Raw genomic sequence first — 22,147 nt, 5'->3', positions numbered from 1 at the left:
AAAAAGAGCACACATTAGCCCTGCACAATCAAAAGGGCACATGAAGAACTGGCATGTCTAACTACTTTTTTCTGAATTGTTTTTCTTTTTTCCTTGGGTTGGCATAATTCGAACTCATGAAGCAGATTAATGCTTATTGACATGTGTTTCTTCATGATAGGCAATACGAACAGGGTGGGTTCATCCTAATGTCAACTTGGAAAACCCTGATGAAGGGGTGGTATGTTTGCCTACTGCATCCTTTGTGACTTTTTGTTTATATCGTGATATTCCTTGCCATTATGTGTTCTTTAACCATGATGAATCGAGCACGGGATTATCTAATGATGTCAACATATCAATTCAGGACAAAAATGTGCTGGTGGGCCCAAAGAAAGAGAGATTGAACATTAAGGCAGCGTTGTCTAATTCATTTGGGTTTGGTGGTCACAATTCATAAATCATATTTGCTCCTTACAAGTGAAAGACCTGGCAGGCTACTCCAACCTTGCTGTAATGCTGAAGGTATGTGGGTTCCAAGATATTTCCTATCTGTAGTAAATGGAAATTGGGATATGAGAGAGAGAGCATGCCAAGGTAAATGCTTTTTTTTTTGCTCCCAAGATACCAATGTAGGCCACTCAATGCTGACATTCAATTTTGAGTATGCTATGACAAAAAATTTTAAAAACCAAAAGGTTTTTCTGAACTATCTGGAGGTAGAACAGTATGAGCAGCTTTTACATCCATTGCATGCGTAATTTACCGGCAAGTTAATTGAAAAAGAAAACTGGCATGGTGTATTTGTCAGGTTTGCCGTTAGTATTGACGGGCTGGCAACATCTTGGAGTTGGTGAATAGTCATGAAATGTTCTTTGTACCAATTTTCAATTTGTTTAGTCGCATGGCCTCATGCAATAGAATTACTTTGGGACGGCTGGTCAGGAAAGAAGATGGATGGCCCTGGATTGAGATAGAGAAAGCTTCAAAATTAACGTGTTGGTTATCATGAAATACTCTTGCTTCCATTGTTGTTATAAGTTTTTCCTTCTATCATAAACAAGCTATAAGTAGGGCTTGATATACTTGATATTCGCCATGGAAATTTGAACCACCACTACATGGCAGTATTGGCCTGTTTAAGTTTTGTTTTTCATGTACATTTGGATGGCTGCTCTAATTGTATTGGTAGCCATTTGTAATGAATTTTGAGTTTGGCAGTTGCATAGATGTTATTATATGTGATGTTCTATGTGCTTGCTAGTATGTTGCTTGAGATCAGCCAAAGTATCCATGATAATCTTGTGATTTATTACCCCATAAAGTAACTAAACAACAATAGTTTGAACACATATTAGCCAAAGAGCTGTGTAGCTCAACAGAGACGTGTAGAGTTCAAATCCCTATACCCCATTGTAACTATTGAATTCTCAAAAAAGAGCACACATTAGCCCTGCACAATCAAAAGGGCACATGAAGAACTGGCATGTCTAACTGCTTTTTTCTTTTTAATCTATTTTTTTAGCCCATTTTTCTCTTAAAATCTTGCACTTCCAAGTGTTTTAGCTTTTAAATCTCCCATCACTTGATGCAGCATGTGGCATGCTGAAGGGAAGATGTTTATAGGCTGATGGTTGAGGTAATAATTAATAATCAAAAAAGGTGCTATCTGACTAGAAGACCACGCAGAATTTTAGATTGATATAGAAAGGAAATTTTTGGAGCTAATAAAAAACCTCCTGGGGAACCAAATATTTCATTGATACGGCATCTATTTTTCCAGAATTTTTTTTTTTAGGGAGTTTCAACCTATAGCGTCCATTCCTAATGATAACTTTTTATCATAAGACCAAAACACCAATCGGTTTTTGGTGTAGGCGAGGATTGAATTCCAGATTTCTTATTCAATTATCAAAAACTTTTCCAGAACTAAATTTCATATTCTCCCTATACACTTGGTTCACAACTTATCTTAACAAAACACGAAAAAAAGGGGGGAGGAGGGGAGAGATTCATTAAAAGAATGACAAAAAATTAATACTATTTTGTTATTAATTAAAGAATCAAACTTATGAAATAATTTCAATTTAAAGCTCATCCCATCTTCGTGATTTATTTTAGTTACTCTGAGCAATAACAAAGCAGAGAGACAAAAAATTCACTGATTAAACTCTCTATTTCACAGGCCAAATTGGCCAAATACCACATATTTTTGAAATTTTTAGCAAAAAAATATTATTTCAGAAATAAATGGCAATCTACCACTTTTCTTGGTACTCGAATTTATGAAACTCAAGTTCCTCATTAGTTTTGCTACCGTGGCACTGTTGAGCTGGAATTTGTGCGATTAAAAAAAATAATGTGGTATTTGAGCTTGGTAAACTTGAGTACCATGCAACACAATACTTGAGTATACCAGGCTCGAGTACCTTTTATAAATAAAATGCAGATTATTTTATTTCTACCGTACTCGAGTTTTACAAGCTCGAGTACCGTGTCAATTTTTTTTTTTTTTGGGGGATAATCGACAAATAAACATAAACATTAAAAAAAAAAAAGATTTTTTATGTTTTTATTTATTTAAATTGAAGCATTGTAAAATATAGAGATTTTAATTTCAAAATACTTTTTTTTTTGGATAATCGACAAATAAAATATAAACATAAAAATAAGTAGCTTTTTTATGTTTTTTATTTCTTTAAATAGAAGCATTGTAAAATATAGAGATTTTAAATCTAGACCAAATAATCGCCAAAATAAAAAAAATTGAGCGGCATTGTTGCTGTACTTAAATAAGTTGTGACAAGCAACATAAATTGAGCAGCATTGTTACTATATATTCGAATCTGCTTACTGCATTTATAAAATCTATTTTCTACATTAACTAAAATTGTTCATTGTTTTCTCATAAAAATTGTTCACTGTTTTCTACATAAACTATTTCTAGCATTCTGCATAAAATTATTTTCTGTTCGCTTTTATTTAAAAAATTGTTCACTCTCTTTTTTGCATAAATTATTTTCTATTCACTATTTAAAAAACTGTTCACTGCTTTCTAATAAAACACCTAGTGAAATTGTGTTTTCTAAATTTAAAAGCCAAATCTGAATGCTTTTTCATGTTTGAATTTCACAATAATCGAATCTATTTTTTTGCATTGATAAAATCTATTTCTACAATAATAAAATTTGCTCTCTGCACATCATGTTTACCAGTATATTCAAATCTGCTTACTGCATTCAAAAAATCTATTTTCTGCATTAATTAAAACTATTCATTGTTTTATCATAAAAATTGCTCACTGTTTTATGCATAAACTATTTCTAGCATTCTGCATAAAATTATTTTTGTTCAACATTATTTAAAAAAAATTGTTCTCTCTCTTTTATGCATAAATTATTTTATGTTCACTATTTAAAAAATTGTTCACTGTTTCCTCATAAAACACCTCCTGAAATCGTGTTCTCTACATTCAAAAGTCAAATCTGTATGCTTTTTTATGTTTAAATTTCACAATAATCGAATCTATTTTTCTGCATTGATAAATCTATTTCTTCATTAATAAAATTTGCTCTCCGCACATCATGTTTACTGTATATTCTAATTTGCTTAGTGTATTCATAAAATCTGTTTTCTACATTGACTAAAATTGTTCATTGTTTTCTCAAAAAAAATGTTCACTGTTTTCTGCATAAACTATTTCTAGCATTCTACATAAAATTATTTTTGTTTAGCATTATTTAAAAAAATTGTTCTCTCTCTTTTCTGCATAAATTATTTGTGTTCACTATTTAAAAAATTGTTCACAGCTTTCTCATAAAACACCTAGTGAAATCGTGTTTTCTAAATTTAAAAGTCAAATATGTATGCCTTTTCATGTTTGAATTTCACAATAATCGAATCTATTTTTTTGCATTGATAAAATATGTTTCTACATTAATAAAATTTGCTCTCTGCACATCATGTTTACTGTATATTCGAATCTGCTCACTGCATTCATAAAATCTGTTTCTGCATTAATTAAACCTATTCAGTGTTTTCTCATAAAAATTGTTCACTTTTTTCTGCACAAATTGTTTCTAGCATTCTGCATAAAATTATTTATGTTCAGCATTATTTTAAAAAAAATTGTTCTCTCTTTTCTACATAAATTATTTTTTATTCACTGAACAATTTTTTAAATAGTGAACAGAAAATAATTTATCCTAAAAAGAGAGAGAAATTTTTTTAAAAAAAAATAATGCTGAACAGAAATAATTTTATGCAGAATGCTAGAAACAGTTTATGCAGAAAACAGTGAAATTTTTTTATGAGAAAACAATGAATAGTTTTAATTAATGCAGAAAACAATTTTTTTGAATGCAGTAAGCAGATTTGAATATACAGTAAACATGATGTGCGGAGAGCAAATTTTATTAATGTAGAAACAGATTTTATCAATGCAGAAAAATAGATTCGATTATTGTGAAATTCAAACATGAAAAATGATACATATTTGACTTTTAAATTTAGAAAACACGATTTCACTAGGTGTTTTATGAGAAAGCTGTGAACAATTTTTTAAATAGTGAATATAAAATAATTTATGCAAAAAAGAGAGAACAATTTTTTTAAATAATGCTGAACAAAAATAATTTTATGGAGAATGCTAGAAACAGTTTATGCAGAAAACAGTGAACATTTTTTTATTGAAAAACAATAAATAGTTTTAGTTAATGTAGAAAATAGATTTTATGAATGCACTAAGCAGATTCGAATATACAATAAACATGATGTGTAATACCCCAATTTTGATTTTATGATTATCACTGTACCTTGTCAATTTTAGTATAGAGTTGAGGTATTGTATGTGTGTGCATAGTAAGATGGGAGTAGACAATTTTGTGGTGCTACAAATAGGTGAGAAAATTAAAGTTTTAGTGCATACAATTTGGTGCGACAATTAAAATTATAAATAATAAATAAAAAGGAAGATGTTTTATGGGCCTCTTGGAGACTGAAGAGATAAGTTCAAGTGGGTTTCAAACTCTAGCCCATTACCTCACTAAGCCCACATCTTTGATGTGTTGAATATAAGGTGGAGGAAAAACTAAATTAGGGTTTCATCACTAAGGAGGCTAAGAGGTGTTTTTCTCTGGAGTTTAGAACACGTACAATTGAAGAGGCAGCCAAAGAATTCCAGGTATGATTTTCAATTGTTAGAATCAAAGAATCAAAGGTTTAGAATTTTATAATGGATCAAATCTTATATATGTATAGGACTTCTACGTTTTCATTAGGATATATATATATATATATGTCAACAATGCTGCCACCATTTTCCTTGCCGTTGGGATTTTGCTATTTTAAACCATGAATAAGGCTGCATAGTGTTCACACTAGGCTGCTCACATTTTGTCAAAGTTCATGTTCTCTGATGGATAAAGTGATGGCCTTGGTAGTCTTTGCCTAGACTTTGACTATAATGAACCATTAGAGATCAACGCGTTTACAATTCTTTTGAAGGTTAATGGCAGACTTATTTCTCTTACCCAAATTCTTTTTTCATCTCAAAATAATGCTTAGATATTTAATACATTAGGGCCAATGATATTAAGTCCATGAACAAGTCAGATTAAGTTTTGGCCCAAGTTTCTCATTGGGGTTATATATTAAATCCTAAGTATTTGGCTGCTGGCTCTAAGTTTTGATAAATTTATGGAAACATATTCTTGGGTAGAGAGGTTTTGCATTAGTGTTATCGTTCAGTTCAGTAAGTATAATTTTAGTGAGTCAATTTGTATAAGTCAATAAAATTTATATTTTGTGAAGGATATTAAGTAATTTTCATGATTGAATATAGGTCTTATTTAAGAGTATTTTGAGGCTTTTTGGAGGTTGTTTTGACTGGACTTTCAGAGCAATCCAAGTGCTGTAAGTAATTATGCATTATATGCACAAGTTTTGTCCATTAGGTTCTTAGAAGTTAAAAGTTTTCAAAAGTTTTGTATTTCAAACTTATATTTCGAAAGTTTATCGAAAGCATTATTTTTACATCATTGAAAGAAAAACTCCGACTTTTAGACAATGTTTTAAAGAGAAACTTCGAATTTTAAATAACGTTTTGAATGTCCAAATCTCATTTAAAAGATGATTTATATACTAAATTGTTTATCGAAAATAATTGAGTTTCAAAGTATAAAAATAGGTGGTATTTGGCCTTGTTTCACATAAACCTACTGTTTGTAAAACAATTTGGCTCATCGAACAGAATGGTTAGAGAGAGAAAACTCCATTAAAGAGAGAAAGTTGAACTTGGATAGGAAGTTACTGCCCAAAAATAAAACCTAGTTACCTAAGTGAAACACAGTTTTATTAATGGTTTTCCATTAATCCAATCAAAATTACTTTTTTCCATCTGGGTTTTCGATTTTAACTTCTGGGTTTTCTTCGGTTTTCTTGTTCTTGTTCCTCTTCTTCTTCCTTTGGTGGTTTGCATATATACATATATATATTTCTTGTGTGTCTCTCACATCTCCGCTGTGCACGTAGCTTGTGGCTGCTTGCATGTCGGTCACGTGCAGAGGGGACCAATCCACGTGCCCTTCCATGTTGGGCTCCTCCTTGTACAGCTGCAACAAGCGGCTCTTCGGCAGCAAATGGGGTCGGTGGAAGAGGTTGTTCTTGTATAAATGTAGCTCCGAATTGCAGAGTCAGAGGGACTTCATTTCCTGGATCCAGCTTTCAGGGCCTCATGACTTCTTGCCTCGCTTTCGAGTCTTGCAATCAGTACTATGCCTCCAACGCTTCCTTTTCCTCTCTCTTCGGATCCAGCAATGTTCGTGTTCCTTCAAATCGGAGACACACCCGTTTCAATCGAGCCGTCCATTCAGGTACTCCTCATTCCTCATTAGCTTCTCCTTTTTTTTTCTTAACTAAACATTGATTCTTCTCTCTGTTTTTTTCTTTATTTATGGAATTGGAAATCTGGGATTTTGTTTTACATTTTGTGTGTAATTTGTTCTGGCTTTGTTTGTTTCCAATATCTCAATTTAATGGGTTTTTTCTATGTTCTTGAAGGTAGATTCGATGATGAAATAATGATTCTTTCAATCTTTATTAATTTGTTTTTCCCCCTTTTTTTCATGTGCTGTGGAAGTTTGGTTTTATTCACTTTTCATTTGGTTGCATAGAGAACTAATAAAGAATAGGAAAAGATGAGGAATTCAAATAATTATGACGCAGGATAATCAGAATAAAATTAAAACAACAATAAAATAAAGTGTTATGACTTAGGAGTCAGCACTTAGGCCTGGCTTGGAGTCAGTACCAAACGGAAAAACTACTAAGAGTCAGCACCTAGGATAGACTTGGAGTTAGCACCAGACCAAGAAAAGACCAAATGGCCGTTTTTCTTATTCTTCAAAATATCAACTGTCTCCTCAAGGAGTACAATAGGTTGCTTATAAAGGATTACTAAATCCTAGATCTAATTGGTTAGGAAACCCTAATTGCCTAATTACGAAAATAATTTTGCCTCCAAATTAAAATATTAATAGCCTAATAAACTACAAGGACCTAAAATATAAAAAATATAATTGACTTGCAAACATAAATAATACTAAATAAAAATCTTCTTACGTCTTCCGCATCATTCTCCTTTGATTAGAGAAAACTCGACCTCGAGTTTTAAAGCATTGAAGGATTAGAATGCTGACAAGTAACACTTGCTTCAAGTCTGGAATCACCTTAGGGAGCACAGGAAAAAGAAAAACCTTAAATTCCACCATGATAAATTCTTCTGGAATAACAAAATCAATGTGTGAAATCAACATAATCTTATCTTGAACCATTGGAAGCAATATGTTATCCACTTTCTCCACTTTAGCAAACTGTTTGTTTTCATGCACCATGAAAGGCTGATCAAAAGCAGATTGATTAGCTTCCAATATCACATTGTGTGCACCCTCTAACATAATACTCTCTTTAGACACCATCTCTTCACCTTGTTGTTTTTCAATAGATTCATTTCCTTGCATGCATGTTAAAGCAACACTTGTCGAGGCATGTACGTCTGTGTCAACATTAGGCTTTGGTGTTGCTGGAGGATTCTCCATGACCAAGATATCATCATCAATGTTGTCTTCTATTGGGGCAGCAATAAGTTCATTGTGATCAAGTATCCTTGGTTTATCAATTGAATTGGTTTGAGTCTTGTTTTGCTTCATCTAAGCAATCCTATCTTGAACATCTTTCATGAGCTTTACAGATAATTCCTTTAATTCCTTAGTAGATAATTTCTTGATAGATTGTTTAAAAGTGCGCTAAGGACATGAAATGAGATGAGAATGAGGATTTATTGTATTTGCTTCAACTTGAAGAGTACCACACTGAGATTGGGGTAAATACTTAGCTCAATAGTATGGTGACAAATACTTATCACAAAACTTTTCTTTCATATCTTCCCACACACTAATGGCAGGTTCATACTTCATATAGCGGAAATATTCAAGGTTCTCCCAAAACCTTTGTATTTTACTTCTTAACTTCAACTTGGCATACCTAACCTTTTTGTTATCTTCAAAATTTGCTTGCTTAAAGAATTGCTCCATCCCATTCATCCAGTTGACAAAATCTCGTGGATAAGTTTCACAACCATCAAAATAAGGTTCTTCTAATATTACCATAATTCTCTAAAATAGTGCTTCAACAAATAGTTGATGTGATTTTTCTCTGGACAAATTGTTGGAATGGGCTTCTAAGACTGTTCCCCCAAATAGTTGCTGAGATTGGGCTTGTTGACAGGTTTGGATTTCGTGCTTTTTTTTTTTTTTTTTTTTGGGATAGTGGGTGAGAACTCACTTAAAGGCTTGGGTTTAAAAACTGACTTCGGTTGGCTTGTTGGTTTGCATAGTTTACTTGGACTGGATCAGGGAATATTAAAATCTAAAAGGCTTCCTAATTGGGTGGGTCAAAAACAAGTGGGGGAACTTGATTAACAAATGGGTCGGGTGAGGGTTTTCAAATACTAAAGGGTACTTCAGTTAAAAAGAAAAAGGACCGGGTTAGGCATTACCTTTGAAATCAGATCAATGGGAGGCACTTGTGTAGTAGTTGGATGGTGGCGTGGTGGCCCAGGTGAGGGTTGGTTTTGCGGTGGATCCATGGTTGGCGATGGAGGTCACAGGCTACTGTCAGTGGCTGGTGGCAGAACAATGAAGGTGGCACGATGTATGACGGCACTTGGGTTCTGTGGGTTGTGGGTAAGTTTGTGGTTGTGGTGGCTGGCTTTTCTAGCAGCTGGTGTGGTGCTTCAACGGTGGCCAAGATTGACAGATGGGGTTTGTTGGGTCAAAGGGCTTTGGTTGACGGGTAACCTTCTGGTGGCTTGATACGTGTGGGTATTGAGAGATGGTTTTTTGATGTGGTTTGGCAGAGATGTCGTGAAGGAATTTTGAAGGTGGTGTGGTAGCTGGATTTCTGGTGGTGGAAAATATACGGTTAATGCTTCTTCTTTTTTTGTCTGGTTCTGGATTGACTTGCGATGATGCTTCAAACAGATTGGTGTTTGCTCTGACACCAAATATGACGCAGGACAATCAGTACAAGACTGAAACAACAATAAAATAAAGGGATATGACCTAAGAGTCAGCACCTAGGCCTTACTTGGAGTCAGCACCAAGCAGGGAAAGACCAAACAGCCATTTTTTTCATTCATCAAAATATCAATTGTCTCCTCAAAGAGTCCAATAGGTTGCTTATAAAGAATTACTAAACCCTAGTTCTAATTGGCTAGGAAACCCTAATTGCCTTATTACGAAAATAACCTTGCTTCCAAATTAAAATATTAATAGCCTAATAAACTACAAGAACCTAAAACATAAAAAATACAATTGACTTGCAAACATAATAGTACTAAATAAAAATCTTCTTGTATCTCCCGCTTCAAATTAAGTTTAGGATTGGCTTATTGCTGAATGAGTTCTTTGGATTACTTTTATGCCAAAGCTATAGGAAAGTGGGGAATAGAAAATAACAGGGTTTTATATTTTATATTTTTCCCCCTCACTTTTGGTGAGAACTAATTTCACCAAATGAGGTTCATTCATGTATGCTTTTTGCAGTTAGATTGATAAACTAACAGGGTTTTATATTATACATTTTTCCCCTACTTTTTGGGTGAGAACTAATTTCACCAAATGAGGTTCATTCATGTACTGCTTTTTGCAGTTGGATTGATATGCCTGGACTTAGGATTGGGAATTTTGCATAACTTAGGTTGTTTCTAGTTTATGTTATGTGGCCATCTTTCAGATTTTATGTTTTACAAGTATTCTGAAGAAAATTAAGATCAGGCCATTTCTTGTTGTATCATGTGCATGTGGAAGTTCTAGAGCTGCAAAGTACAGGAGCATTGTGGCTGTTCATTCTTTTATTCATAGTATAATGCAGCTGTGTGTGTGTCTGCCTGTTGAATGGGTTGGTTAATTGAGTCTGGTACACTGACCTTGATTTTAATATATTGTCATCAATAGACTTATGATTATTAGATTTTGGGCCTTGCTAGCGTCTTCTGACTATTGGTTCAGTAGTGTCAATGTTTCAGGCTTGAGGCAGTCCTATCAATTCAAACCCTATTGTTGATGTTTATTCTTTGGCATGACTCTTATTTGATAAAGCATTAAAATAGAAAAGTTTTGCTGATGTACTAACTACTGCACATTTATCAATACTCTAGGGGAAGCCATGGCTGTTGCTGTGCAACCTTCCAAGGAAGTCGCAACAAAAAAGAAACCAGTCACAAAGCAAAGGCAAGTAGTTGTGACAGGGATGGGTGTGGTGACCCCACTTGGTCATGATCCAGATGTCTTCTACTATAATTTGCTTGAGGGTGTCAGTGGCGTAAGTGAGATAGAGGCTTTTGATTGTGCCCAATTTCCAACGGTAAACCATATTTAAGATTTCTCTTCTTCTGGTGCTTGCTCTGCAGTTTATTCTTAGCATTCTTACTTTTCTTTTTCTCCAGAGAATTGCTGGAGAGATCAAGTCTTTTTCAACTGATGGATGGGTTGCGCCAAAACTTTCCAAGAGGATGGACAAATTTATGCTTTACATGCTTACTGCTGGGAAAAAAGCCTTGGCAGATGGTGGAATTACAGAAGATGTAATGAATGAATTAGATAAAGCGAGATGTGGAGTTTTGATTGGCTCAGCAATAGGTGGCATGAAGGTAACATCAAGCCTTCAGCAGTTTGATATACAGTATATAATGAGAATGGAACATGGTTGAAAATATTAAGTTAACCAGAGCTTATACTGGCTGATATTCAATTTGATTGATAACAAGAGCTTTATGAAATCTGTAAGTTGTTGTCATGTCTGCTGCCTTTGTGGTTTCCTAATGCAGTGGAACTTGCAACTTATAGTCAAGTTCTGATTTTTGCGACATGCCTTAGAGTTGGAATAATGAATGTTTTCAAGCTAGTCTTCTGTCTCTCTAGCTGTAATGGTTTTTGGCAGGAAGTGGAATCCAAAGTATAAAGCCCTAGATGAAACTAACGGGTGATAACCTGAGATTGAGGAGATTGTCTTTTGTGGACTGGTGTATTATGTGCCGACATTGTGGAGAGACAGTAGACCACTTACTTCTTCATTGTGAGATGGCTTATCGGTTATGGAGCTTTGTCTTTATAACTTTTGGCCTATCTTGGGTTGTACCTAGATCGATCCCATATTTGCTTTTTGGCTGGTGGAATTGGTTGGGGAAGTACTCGTCTCAGATTTGGAATTTAGTTTCGTTGTGCATCCTTTGGTGTATTTGGAAAGAATGGAATCGACGGACTTTTGAGGATTTGGATAAGTCCAGTGATCAGATACTTGCTTCTTTTAGTGGGACTCTTTTTGATTGGTCTCGGGCATGGGGACTCACAACTAGTGATTCTCTCCCTTCTTTCCTTAGCTCTCTTTCTCTTTGTAATTAATCTGTTGATTGGTTTTCTTTTTTGTTTTTTCTCTGTTTTCTCCTTCTTGTATTTTTTGGGTTTGCTCTATGTTCTTCATGCATAGAGTAGCCTTTCATATATATAACATTCTTACTTATAAAATAAAAATAAAAATAAAAATAAAATAAAAATAAAAAACTACATGACCTGCAGATAGGATGAGAAAGCATATTAATTCCAAAATTTATCAACAATTGTAACTGACTACTTTGTTCTTGTGTTTTGTGTTGTGAACAGGTTTTTAATGATGCGATTGAAGCCTTAAGGATCTCATACAAGAAGATGAATCCTTTCTGCTCACCATTTGCAACTACAAATATGGGTTCTGCCATGCTTGCAATGGATCTGGTCAACTTACTATTTTTTCATCTTTGTGATACACCTTGATGGGTTTTCTAAGTTGGGACTTAAACCTTTTAACAGCTCATTTTTTTATTCAAATTGCAGGGATGGATGGGGCCAAACTATTCTATCTCTACTGCTTGTGCTACAAGCAATTTTTGCATAATGAATGCAGCAAACCATATCATTAGAGGTGAAGCTGTAAGTGTCTTGTAATCAACTCTTTCTCAGCCACAAAGTGTGTGAATCTCTTATATTAGTCTTGTCTTTACATATTTTCATAGAATGATTTGTTGATAAGATGCAACCTTGAAAAGAAAAACTTACAATAAAATAAATCTAAATATATGTTGCGTTTTCTTCTAAAATTGTCATGCCGGATGTGATGCTTTCTGGTGGCTCAGATGTAGTCATTATACCTATTGGTATCTCTTTTTTACTTTACCTATGCTGATTTTATCTTAGTATGCACCTACTTGTTATAGCATGAATTTTACATAACCTATTATTTTCTTGTTGGTGCAGGCTTTGGAGGTTTAGTGGCATGCAGAGCACTTTCCCAGAGGAACAGTGATCCCACAAAAGCATCGCGCCCTTGGGACAGTGTATGTTATCAATAATTCTTTTGCTTCCATATCTTCTTTTTTCTTTGGTCATTGTTTACATCTGAGAACTTTATATCATGTTTCAGTTAACTTATCCAAAACTGTTGATTATCAACATTATGGATCGTGTGAGTTTAATTTTTTATTTTCTAATAGAAATAGGAAGCTAAGTTCATAACATCTTGTTATTATATGTTGTCAATGGCTCTTATACTGATAGCAAATATGCTCTAGATCTGAGTTTCTATACTAATTGAACTTTAAGCAATTCTTCTAAAGATATTACACTCATTTCTTTGATTGTTGATTGAGGGAAGATAAACAAGGTCTCAATCCTGTTTTTTAGTTTCTTACTTGGTATAGTTCATGTGTGTTACCATAGCATCTGATTTTTGTTATTCAACAGAATCATGATGGATTTGTTGTGGGTGAAGGAGCCGGGGTTTTGCTCTTAGAAGAATTAGAGCATGCTAAGGTATTTTAACTCTTAACTCAATAAAGTTCATGTCCTATATGTCTGTAGGCATTCTCCTTTAAGCCTGTCAGTTATTCTTTGGGGCCTCATTTGCTTTTAGATTACTAGTCATTGTGTTCATTGACCCACTTTCAGTGGCATTTCTGCTGTCCCTCTATTTTCTTCAAGTTATATCAAATCACTTTTTCATGTTGGAATATCCACCGGTATTCATTTTACTAGTGTGAATTAGATGTTTCTTTATTTTGTTATCCTCAACTTCCTCCAAATTTTCATGCATGCTAACAAATTTTAACTCTTAACTCAATAAAGTCCATGTCCTATATGTCTGTAGGCGTTTCCCTTTAAGCCTGTCAGTTATTCTTTAGGGCTTCATTTGCTTTTAGATTACCAGCCGTTGTGTTCATTGACCCACTTTCAGTGGCATTTCTGTTGTCCCTCTAGTTTCTTCAAGTTATATCAAATCACTTTTTCATGTTGGAATATCCACTGGTATTCATTTTACTAGTGTGAATTAGATTTTTTTTTTTTTTGTTATCCTCAACTACCTATGAATTTTCAAGCATGCTAATGTATTTTAACTCTTAACTCAATAAAGTCCATGTCCTATATGTCTGTAGGCATTTCCCTTTAAGCCTGTCAGTTATTCTCCAGGCCTCATTTGCTTTTAGATTACCAGCCATTGTGTTCCTTGACTCACTTTCAGTGGCATTTCTGTTGTCCCTCTAGTTTCTTCAAGTTATATCAAATCACTTTTTCATTTTGGAATATCCACTGGTATTCATTTTACTAGTGTGAATTAGATGACTTTTTATTTTGTTATCCTCAGCTACCTCTGAATTTTCATGAACTGATATTTCTAATTCTATATTTTCTTGCTTGCTAAAGTGTGGTGATCAGTGAAGCTCAATCATTACTTTGTATAGCCTGTCATATCATGTTTCTTTTTTGTAAATAACTCTGCCAGCTGATTTCTGAATTTGCAGAGAAGAGGTGCAAATATCTATGAAGAATTTCTTGGTGGAAGCTTCACTTGTGATGCTTATCACATTACTGAACCACATCCTGATGGTAACATGACTTCTCTTTGGTACTTAAATTTCAACCCTTGAAAAGGTTGCATTTCTTTAATAGTTTTTCTTGAGGGAGCATGTACAGTGGACTTATGTCCTGCATCTATTCTACTCTTCCTGAGTTCTTTTCTGTCATAATAATTTTTAAACTAATTTATATGATACTGTACCTATACTGTGTTGCTACTAACTCCTCATAAAGTGAGTTGCAGTTCACCAAATTGACCACCTGAATTGCTGCTGCATGTCAACAATCTTGATAGCAAAGGCTGTGGCACAGAAAGACAATAAAACCTGAAAATCAGTTGCATAATTGTCAAAACTGGCACCATATCCCCTGTTAATAAATCCAGGATTGCTATGAATTTTTTTTTACTTATGCATATTTCCTCCCCTCAATTTAACAGTGATATTTGCTTTTATTTAAGTAGAATACCTTCTTAATTGGTTACCATTTTGTTAAATATTTTGGGAAAGGAACCATATGCAAATCCTGACTTCATCAACACTTCTGTACCTTGTATCCTTCCATAAAATTGGGTGCTAAAATTCTTAACTAACATCCCTCCAAAAACAGGGGCTGGCATTATCCTTTGCGTAGAAAAGGCATTAGCTCAGTCTGGGGTATCTAGGGAAGATGTGAATTACATATATGCACATGCTACATCCACACCAGCTGGAGACCTAAAAGAGTATCAAGCACTTCTTCATTGTTTTGGCCAGAATCCTGAGGTAACTTGTATTCATAATATTTGTTCTTTACGCCATTTGCTTCTAATGATACCATATTTCAAATACTTGATGAGATTACCGTATTTTGATACCTGATAATATCTCTGCTTTCTACAGTTAAGAGTGAATTCTACAAAATCTATGATTGGTCACCTATTAGGAGCAGCTGGTGCGGTGGAAGCTGTTGCAGCAATACAGCTAAACAATTTATGTCTTGATATGGTGATTCCAAATTCAAGAAATCTCTGCTTTCAGGTAAACAATTTATGTCTTGATACAGGTAAACAAAATCTCTGCTTTCAAATTGCACCCTCTAACTTTGACCAAAATTCAATTTAGTCCTCTAACTATAATTCCATTCAATCAAGTCTAGAACTTTCAAGTTTATTCAATTCAGACCTCCAGTTAGTCTCCGTCAAAAAAGCTCCGTTAGGGACCCTCTAAACGACGACATTTTGGTCTGCCAAATCCATGCTTTAGAGGGTCTCTAACGGAGCTTTGTTGATGGAGACTAACAAGAGGCCTGAAATGAATAAACGTGAAAGTTAGGACTAAACTGAACGAAAGTGAAGTTAGATGACTGAATTGAATTTTGGTTAAAGTTAGAGGGTGCAATATATAACTTAGCCTATAATCTTTATAAATTTATTCTCATAATGGAAAGTATTCCCAAAAGGACTATTTGAATTGTTTTTCTTTTTTCCTTGGGTTGGCATAATTTGAACTCATGAAGCAGATTAATGCTTTTTGACAGGTGTTTCTTCATGATAGGCAATACAAACAGGGTGGGTTCATCCTAATGTCAACTTGGAAAACCCTGATGAAGGGGTGGTATGTTTGCCTACTGCATCCTTTGTGACTTTTGTTTATATCGTGATATTCCTTGCCATTATGTGTTCTTTAACCATGATGAATCGAGCACGGGATTATCTAATGATGTCAACATATCAATTCAGGACAAAAATGTGCTGGTGGGCCCAAAGACAGAGAGACTGAACATTAAGGCAGCGTTGTCTAATTCATTTGGGTTTGGTGGTCACAATTCATCAATCATATTTGCTCCTTACAAGTGAAAGACCTGGCAGGCTACTCCAACCTTGCTGTAATGCTGAAGGTATGTGGGTTTCAAGATATCTCCTATCTGTAGTAAATGGAAATTGGGATATGAGAGAGAGAGCATGCCAAGGGTCACATTATTCAAGACAATTTCCTAGATAAATACTTTTTTTTTTTGCTCCCAAGATACCAATGTAGGCCGCTCTATGCTGACATTCAATTTTGAGTATGCTATGACAAAATTTTAAAAACCAAAAGGTTTTTCTGAACTATCTGGAGGTAGAACAGTATGAGCAGCTTTTATATCCATTGCATGCATAATTTACCGGCAAGTTAATTGAAAAAGAAAACTGGCATGGTGTATTTGTCAGGTTTGCTGTTAGTATTGATGGGCTGGCAACATCCTGGAGTCAGTGAATAGTCATGAAATGTTCCATGTACTGATCGTCAATTTGTTTAGTTGCATGGCCTCATGCAATAGAATTACTTTGGGACGGCTGATCAGGAAAGAAGATGGATGGCCCTGGATTGAGATAGAGAAAGCTTCAAAATTAACGTGTTGGTTATCATGAAATACTCTTGCTTCCATTGTTGTTATAAGTTTTTCCTTCTATCATAAACAAAGCTATAAGTAGGGCTTGATATACTTAATATTCGCCATGGAAATTTGAACCACCACTTCATGGCAGTATTGGCCTGTTTAAGTTTTGTTTTTCGTGTGCATCTAGATGGCTGCTCTAATTGTATTGATAGCCATTTGTAATGAATTTTGAGTTTGGCAGTTGCATAGATATTATATGTGATGTTCTATGTGCTTGCTAGTATGTTGCTTGAGATCAGCCAAAATATCCATGATAGTCTTGTGATACCCCCATAAAGTAACTAAACAACAATAATTTGAGCACATATTAGCCAAAGAGCTGTGTAGCTCAACGGGGACGTGCAAGGTTCAAATCCCTAGACCCCATTGTAACTATTGAATTCTCAAAAAAGAGCACACATTATGTAACACCCCAATCTAATTACATAATTAATTTTATGAGTTTATATGCATGTTATTATCTTAATTACTTTTAAGTGCATGAAGCTTTGATATTGTGATATTATAAAACATCCATGCTCTTTTAATGTTGTAGAAATGAGTTTTATTAAGGTAAAGATATATATACAAAGTTATATTATTCTTTAGGTCTTTCTAAAAATATAAACTTATAAGGAGTGAAAAGTAGAAATGCCAAAAAGTGTAAAAAGTGGGTGTGATATTTTCTACCCTAGCAATACACGTACCTCCCACCCCAAAAGTCCACTCTTCTTATCATCTTTGGCTGCCCCAGAAGTCCAGCAACTCCTTTTCTTCTTTCTCTCTTCCTCTTTCTTTGTTCTTGATTCTTTCTTCCCTTCTTACACGGCAACATCTCTCCCTTACTTTCTCACCGAAAATTCTAGTTTCTTTAAAGAAGAAATTAAACAATTAGCCCTAAGGTTTCAGCTTCAAAGATTGTGGGTAAGTAATCAAAACCTCACCTGATTTTTTGTATTTGGATAGTATAATTGTTTGTTTATTTTCATTCTTTATCCTTTGTTCTGATTTGTGAGACTGAACTTGTGATTCTGTTTTAGTAAGTTGAAATAGTGACGGTGTTATGGTCTATTTGATGCTTATTAGGATATTTTAATATGTATTGTATAGGTATAAAAATACCCAAGTGAAATGAAGGCCAATTACTATTTGTTGATGATTTTATTAAGAACTTGTGCTGAAGCTGTCACTGTGACATATTTGATGTTTACCACAAGAAAATTCTGTATTAAATTATTTGCGGTGAATTAGGATGCTAGGAGTAGTTTTTATGAATCCTAAGACATGTATGGCTGTTGTGGCAGTTGTCTCACAGCATTTGGATGAGTATAAAAATAATGGTTTAATTTCTAAGTTGCATGAATTTCTGCTAGGACAGATTTGAACATGTTGTCTTGTATGATTTTTAATAAATTATAGTTTTATGCTTTGACTACGAAATTTTTATGGTATATACTGGACATATAGGGGAGTAGTTTTATAAAATTTCATGACATTTGGATGTGTGTGGACAGTCCATTTGTATTTTACAAATGGGGCATACGCTGCTGGAAGGAGCAGTGAACAACATGTGTTACACCTGACTTTGTAGATTTAATTCTCAAAATGTTTTGAGTTATAATTTAATATGATCATCCTTTGGTATGTTTAGATCATATATAAATTTTATGCCTTGGTTTTTCTATGGTTTGTGTACATAATGTGTTTAATGATTGTATCTTGTGCTTTGGGGAATCTAATGTGATAGGAAGTAAGGATTTTCTTGATTTTGAGAGTTAAGTTGTGATTGGGGTATAAATTTAAATACTTAAGAAGAGTTTGTCAGTAATAATTTTTTATTTTTTATTTAGGTGGCGAGAACGAGAACACGGACACTTGAGCTCCTCTTGTACAACTCTCTCGCACCTTTTGTTTTCAGGTAAGGGATTTGTGACATGTGCTCTTGATAAGTATAAATATTGTTTAGAAAAGTATTATGCATTAAATTTTTTATTTAGAAATATTACATATAAGCATGATTTAAGTAAAATATATGTTCGTGAGTTGTTCAATCTTATATACATAATTATTTTAGCATATTGATGTTATTATTTATATCACGAACATAACATTTAAAAGTGAAGTGGATATGCTATTGTGTGAAACATTTATGTAAAAGCAAAGTTATCAGAAAAATATAGTTTTTAGTTTTTCCATTGTTATGATCTGAACTCAGCCAGTAGGGGTTATGGTACTAGTATTTTCATGGAGATTCTGATTGACCATTAAAAGTGGGACTGGCTCTGCTGTACCCACCCTTGTTGGTAACGGCTAACTTGTGGAGGATGTCAACCTACTCTCATAGTTGAAAATATGTATTATGATATGATTCCGGAATTACCTAGCATTGTGAGGAATGCTGGATGTCTAGTACTCTGTGCTGGAAGCCTCCCAAATTTGTGATAAACTTATAATTTGATTAACTAATATGTATTACAAATGAACTATTAAGTTATTTGGAAATTATAAGAAAAATACAATGATAAGAAAGGTATGTTGAATGTGTTATAAGTCTGATGAAAAGTTTATGATAAAGTATTTTACAACCTATTCAAGGATACGATTACTGAATTATGTTTAAATTCCTTATTATGTCCTTTTATTATTATATGAAAGGAAAATGAAGTATTTTTACTTGAAAGTTCATAAGTTATTTTCAGAACAATATACATAGTAGGAAGGCTATTTTATCCAAGCTTGCATATCAATAAAATAATTGATTTACATGCATTCTTATTAAAGGCACATAGAGCTTAAAACCTTATTGAGCTTCGCAGCTCACCCTATTGTATTTTAGTGCACAAGTTCTTCTTGGAAGCAGCAAGAGTATTAGAGGTGGCAAGGATTCTGTGCTTTCTCGTTTGTTAGAATGTAGAGTTTTTGTTGTATAGTAGTTTAGCTCTTTTGTTGTATAGGAGGAATCAAGATGTACTTGATCCTTTGAGCACAGATGTAAATTCAGTATCTTAGTTTGTTTTGAACCCTAGTTGTATATCTTTGGGGTTAGGTTTGTAATAAGAGTTTTGCTAAACATTTAACTATGTAATATTTACACGAATACCTGACGTTACAACCAAGTAGTAATCTTCCAAGTTCAAATGGAATGAAGTTTCAAGGTTTCCATCATTTTTGTATATTGTGGCTTTTATGCAAAAAATAAGCAGGAAATCAAGAAACAATTTCTTGATAAGTACCTTCAGTTTAGGTTGGTTCATGTTAATATTGAGGTAAACTTGATATTAAAATGCTGGTCATGTTCTAAACTTTGAAGTATAGGGTTGGGCCATGACAGTTGTGGTATCAGAGTATAGGTTATGATTATATAGACTTTTAGATAGATGTAAGTGTTTTTAAAAGTCAGAAAGGAGTAGCTTGGGTAGATTAGTAAATACATCTCTTCGGAGACATTTGAATTTTTGTTTTGTGAATTTTGTTGTGCTCTATACTTGTATAATTGCATGCCTAATTTATCTCACACGCATGATGAGTTTATATTATAATGTTCATGATTATGAATATGTTAATAATAAAGAAAAATGGTATCCTAGCATGTATGGTGTCGTTTCTTAATAGGATGCAAGCTTCAAATATAAGTAATGTGTGCAACCAAGTGTTGGAGGAGATTACCTAAAAGGCAGCTAATATCCATCCTCCAGCTAGAGTTAGTCAAGGTTCTACCCAAGAGGTTTTTCTAAAGCAAAGGCCTCCTTTTAGTGGCACTACAAATCCATTAGAAGCAGAAAGTTGGGTTTTTAAGATGGAAAAGATTTTCAAATTCCTTGAATGCACGGATTCTCAGAAGGTGAATTATGCTACATACATGTTTGAAGGTCCTGCTGAAATATGGTGGAAGTCAACAAAGAGACTTTTATTAGAAGGAAGAGGTGATAATGCCCAGATTAGTTAGGCAAATTTTGTGAAGAAATTTTATGAGCAATATTTTACAGAATGCTTCAGAGATAAGCAAGCTGAAAATTTTGATGAACTTGTCTAAGGGAGTATGGGGGTTGCTCAATATGAAGCAAAGTTTATTGAGTTGTCCCGTTTTGCTCCTCACTTTGTTTCTACTGAAGCTTTAATGGTTAAAAAGTTTCGCAAATGGCTAAATTTCAAAATCAAACAGCGTTTGACTACTTCTCGCTGTGAAGACTACTAGAGTTTGGTTACACTTGCTGAAGCTGTCAAAGAAGACCTCCAAGAAAGTACAAAAATCAAAGCTACGTTAGAACAGAATAAAGGAAAGATAGTGAAGTTTAACCAGCCCTGGAAAGGAAAATCTTCCCTTAACTCCTCCAAGAAGAATACTACTAAGCAACCACCAAGAGCTGTAGAAAAATGTGCTCATTGTGGAAGGCCTCATTCTGGGGAGTGCCGTGCTGCCAACAATACATGTTTTCATTGTAGGAAACTTGATCATTTTATTAAGGATTGTCCAAATAATTCTAACAAGGAGAACTTCACTGCTGGAAGTGGACAAAAGAGGCCTATGGTCCAGGAAAGAGTTTTTGCCCTCACGGAACAAGATGCACAAGTAGCACCATATGTGGTATCAAATACTCTCAATATTTGCTCTAAAACTGCCCATGTTTTATTTGATTCCAGCTCTTCACACTCTTTTATTTCCCCTGCTTTTGCTGATATATTACACGAGTCCTGAGTTGTTGGATTGTGAACTATGAGTTTCTACTCCTTCGGGTATAATTTTGTGTGTTCAATGGGTGTATCGAAGTTGTGTTATAAATATTGCTGGTAAGAAGTTAGTTGCAGATTTAATATTATTAAATATGCATGACTTTAATGTCATTTTGGGTATGGACTGGTTGTGGACTCACCATGCAATTGTTGAATATTTTGAGAAACGTGTAATCTTTCATCACTTGATGTAGCATGTGGCATGCTGAAGGGAAGACGTTTATAGGCTGATGGTTGAGGTAATAATCAATAATCAAAAAGGTGCTATCTAACTAGAAGACCACGCAAAATTTAGATTGATATAGAAATGAAATTTTTGGAGCTAATAAAAAACCTCCTGGGGAACCCAATATTTCATTGGTAAGGCATGTATTTTTCCAGAACTTTTTTTTTTTTTTTTTAAAGAGTTTCAACTTATAGCGTCTGTTCCTGATGATAACTCTTTATCATCAAACCAAGACATCAATCGATTTTTAGTGTAGACGAAAATTGAGCTCTAGATTTCTTATTCAATTATTAGAAACTTTTCCAGAACTAAATAATGAATAATTTTTCATATTCTCCCAATAAACTTGGTTCACAACTTATCTTTA

General features: G+C 34.0%; 1 protein-coding gene and 1 pseudogene across 1 annotated transcript; both read left to right on the top strand.

Moving 5' to 3' along the window:
- The first annotated feature begins 6,366 nt into the window (after nucleotides 1–6,366).
- On the top strand, nucleotides 6,367–21,665 carry LOC111986318 (3-oxoacyl-[acyl-carrier-protein] synthase II, chloroplastic-like; annotated as a pseudogene).
- LOC136068715 (uncharacterized) lies at nucleotides 20,620–21,519 on the top strand. Its single transcript, XM_065776237.1, has 2 exons — nucleotides 20,620–20,746; nucleotides 21,041–21,519. The coding sequence occupies exons 1-2, from the start codon at nucleotides 20,620–20,622 to the stop codon at nucleotides 21,517–21,519; spliced, it is 606 nt and encodes a 201-aa protein (XP_065632309.1).
- Nucleotides 21,666–22,147: the final 482 nt, after the last annotated feature.

This window comes from Quercus suber, unplaced genomic scaffold, assembly GCF_002906115.3.
Source record: "Quercus suber isolate HL8 unplaced genomic scaffold, Cork oak 2.0 scaffold_131, whole genome shotgun sequence".
Lineage (NCBI taxonomy): Eukaryota > Viridiplantae > Streptophyta > Magnoliopsida > Fagales > Fagaceae > Quercus > Quercus suber.
This window is presented reverse-complemented; position numbering and strand designations above follow the sequence as displayed.

Coding starts and splice junctions, on each gene's coding strand:
- LOC136068715 (XM_065776237.1), top strand. CDS start 20,620: ATGGAAAAGATTTTCAAATTCCTTGAATGCACGGATTCTCAGAAGGTG. Junction 20,747..21,040: donor ACTTTTATTAGAAGGAAGAG/GTGATAATGCCC, acceptor CACTTGCTGAAG/CTGTCAAAGAAGACCTCCAA.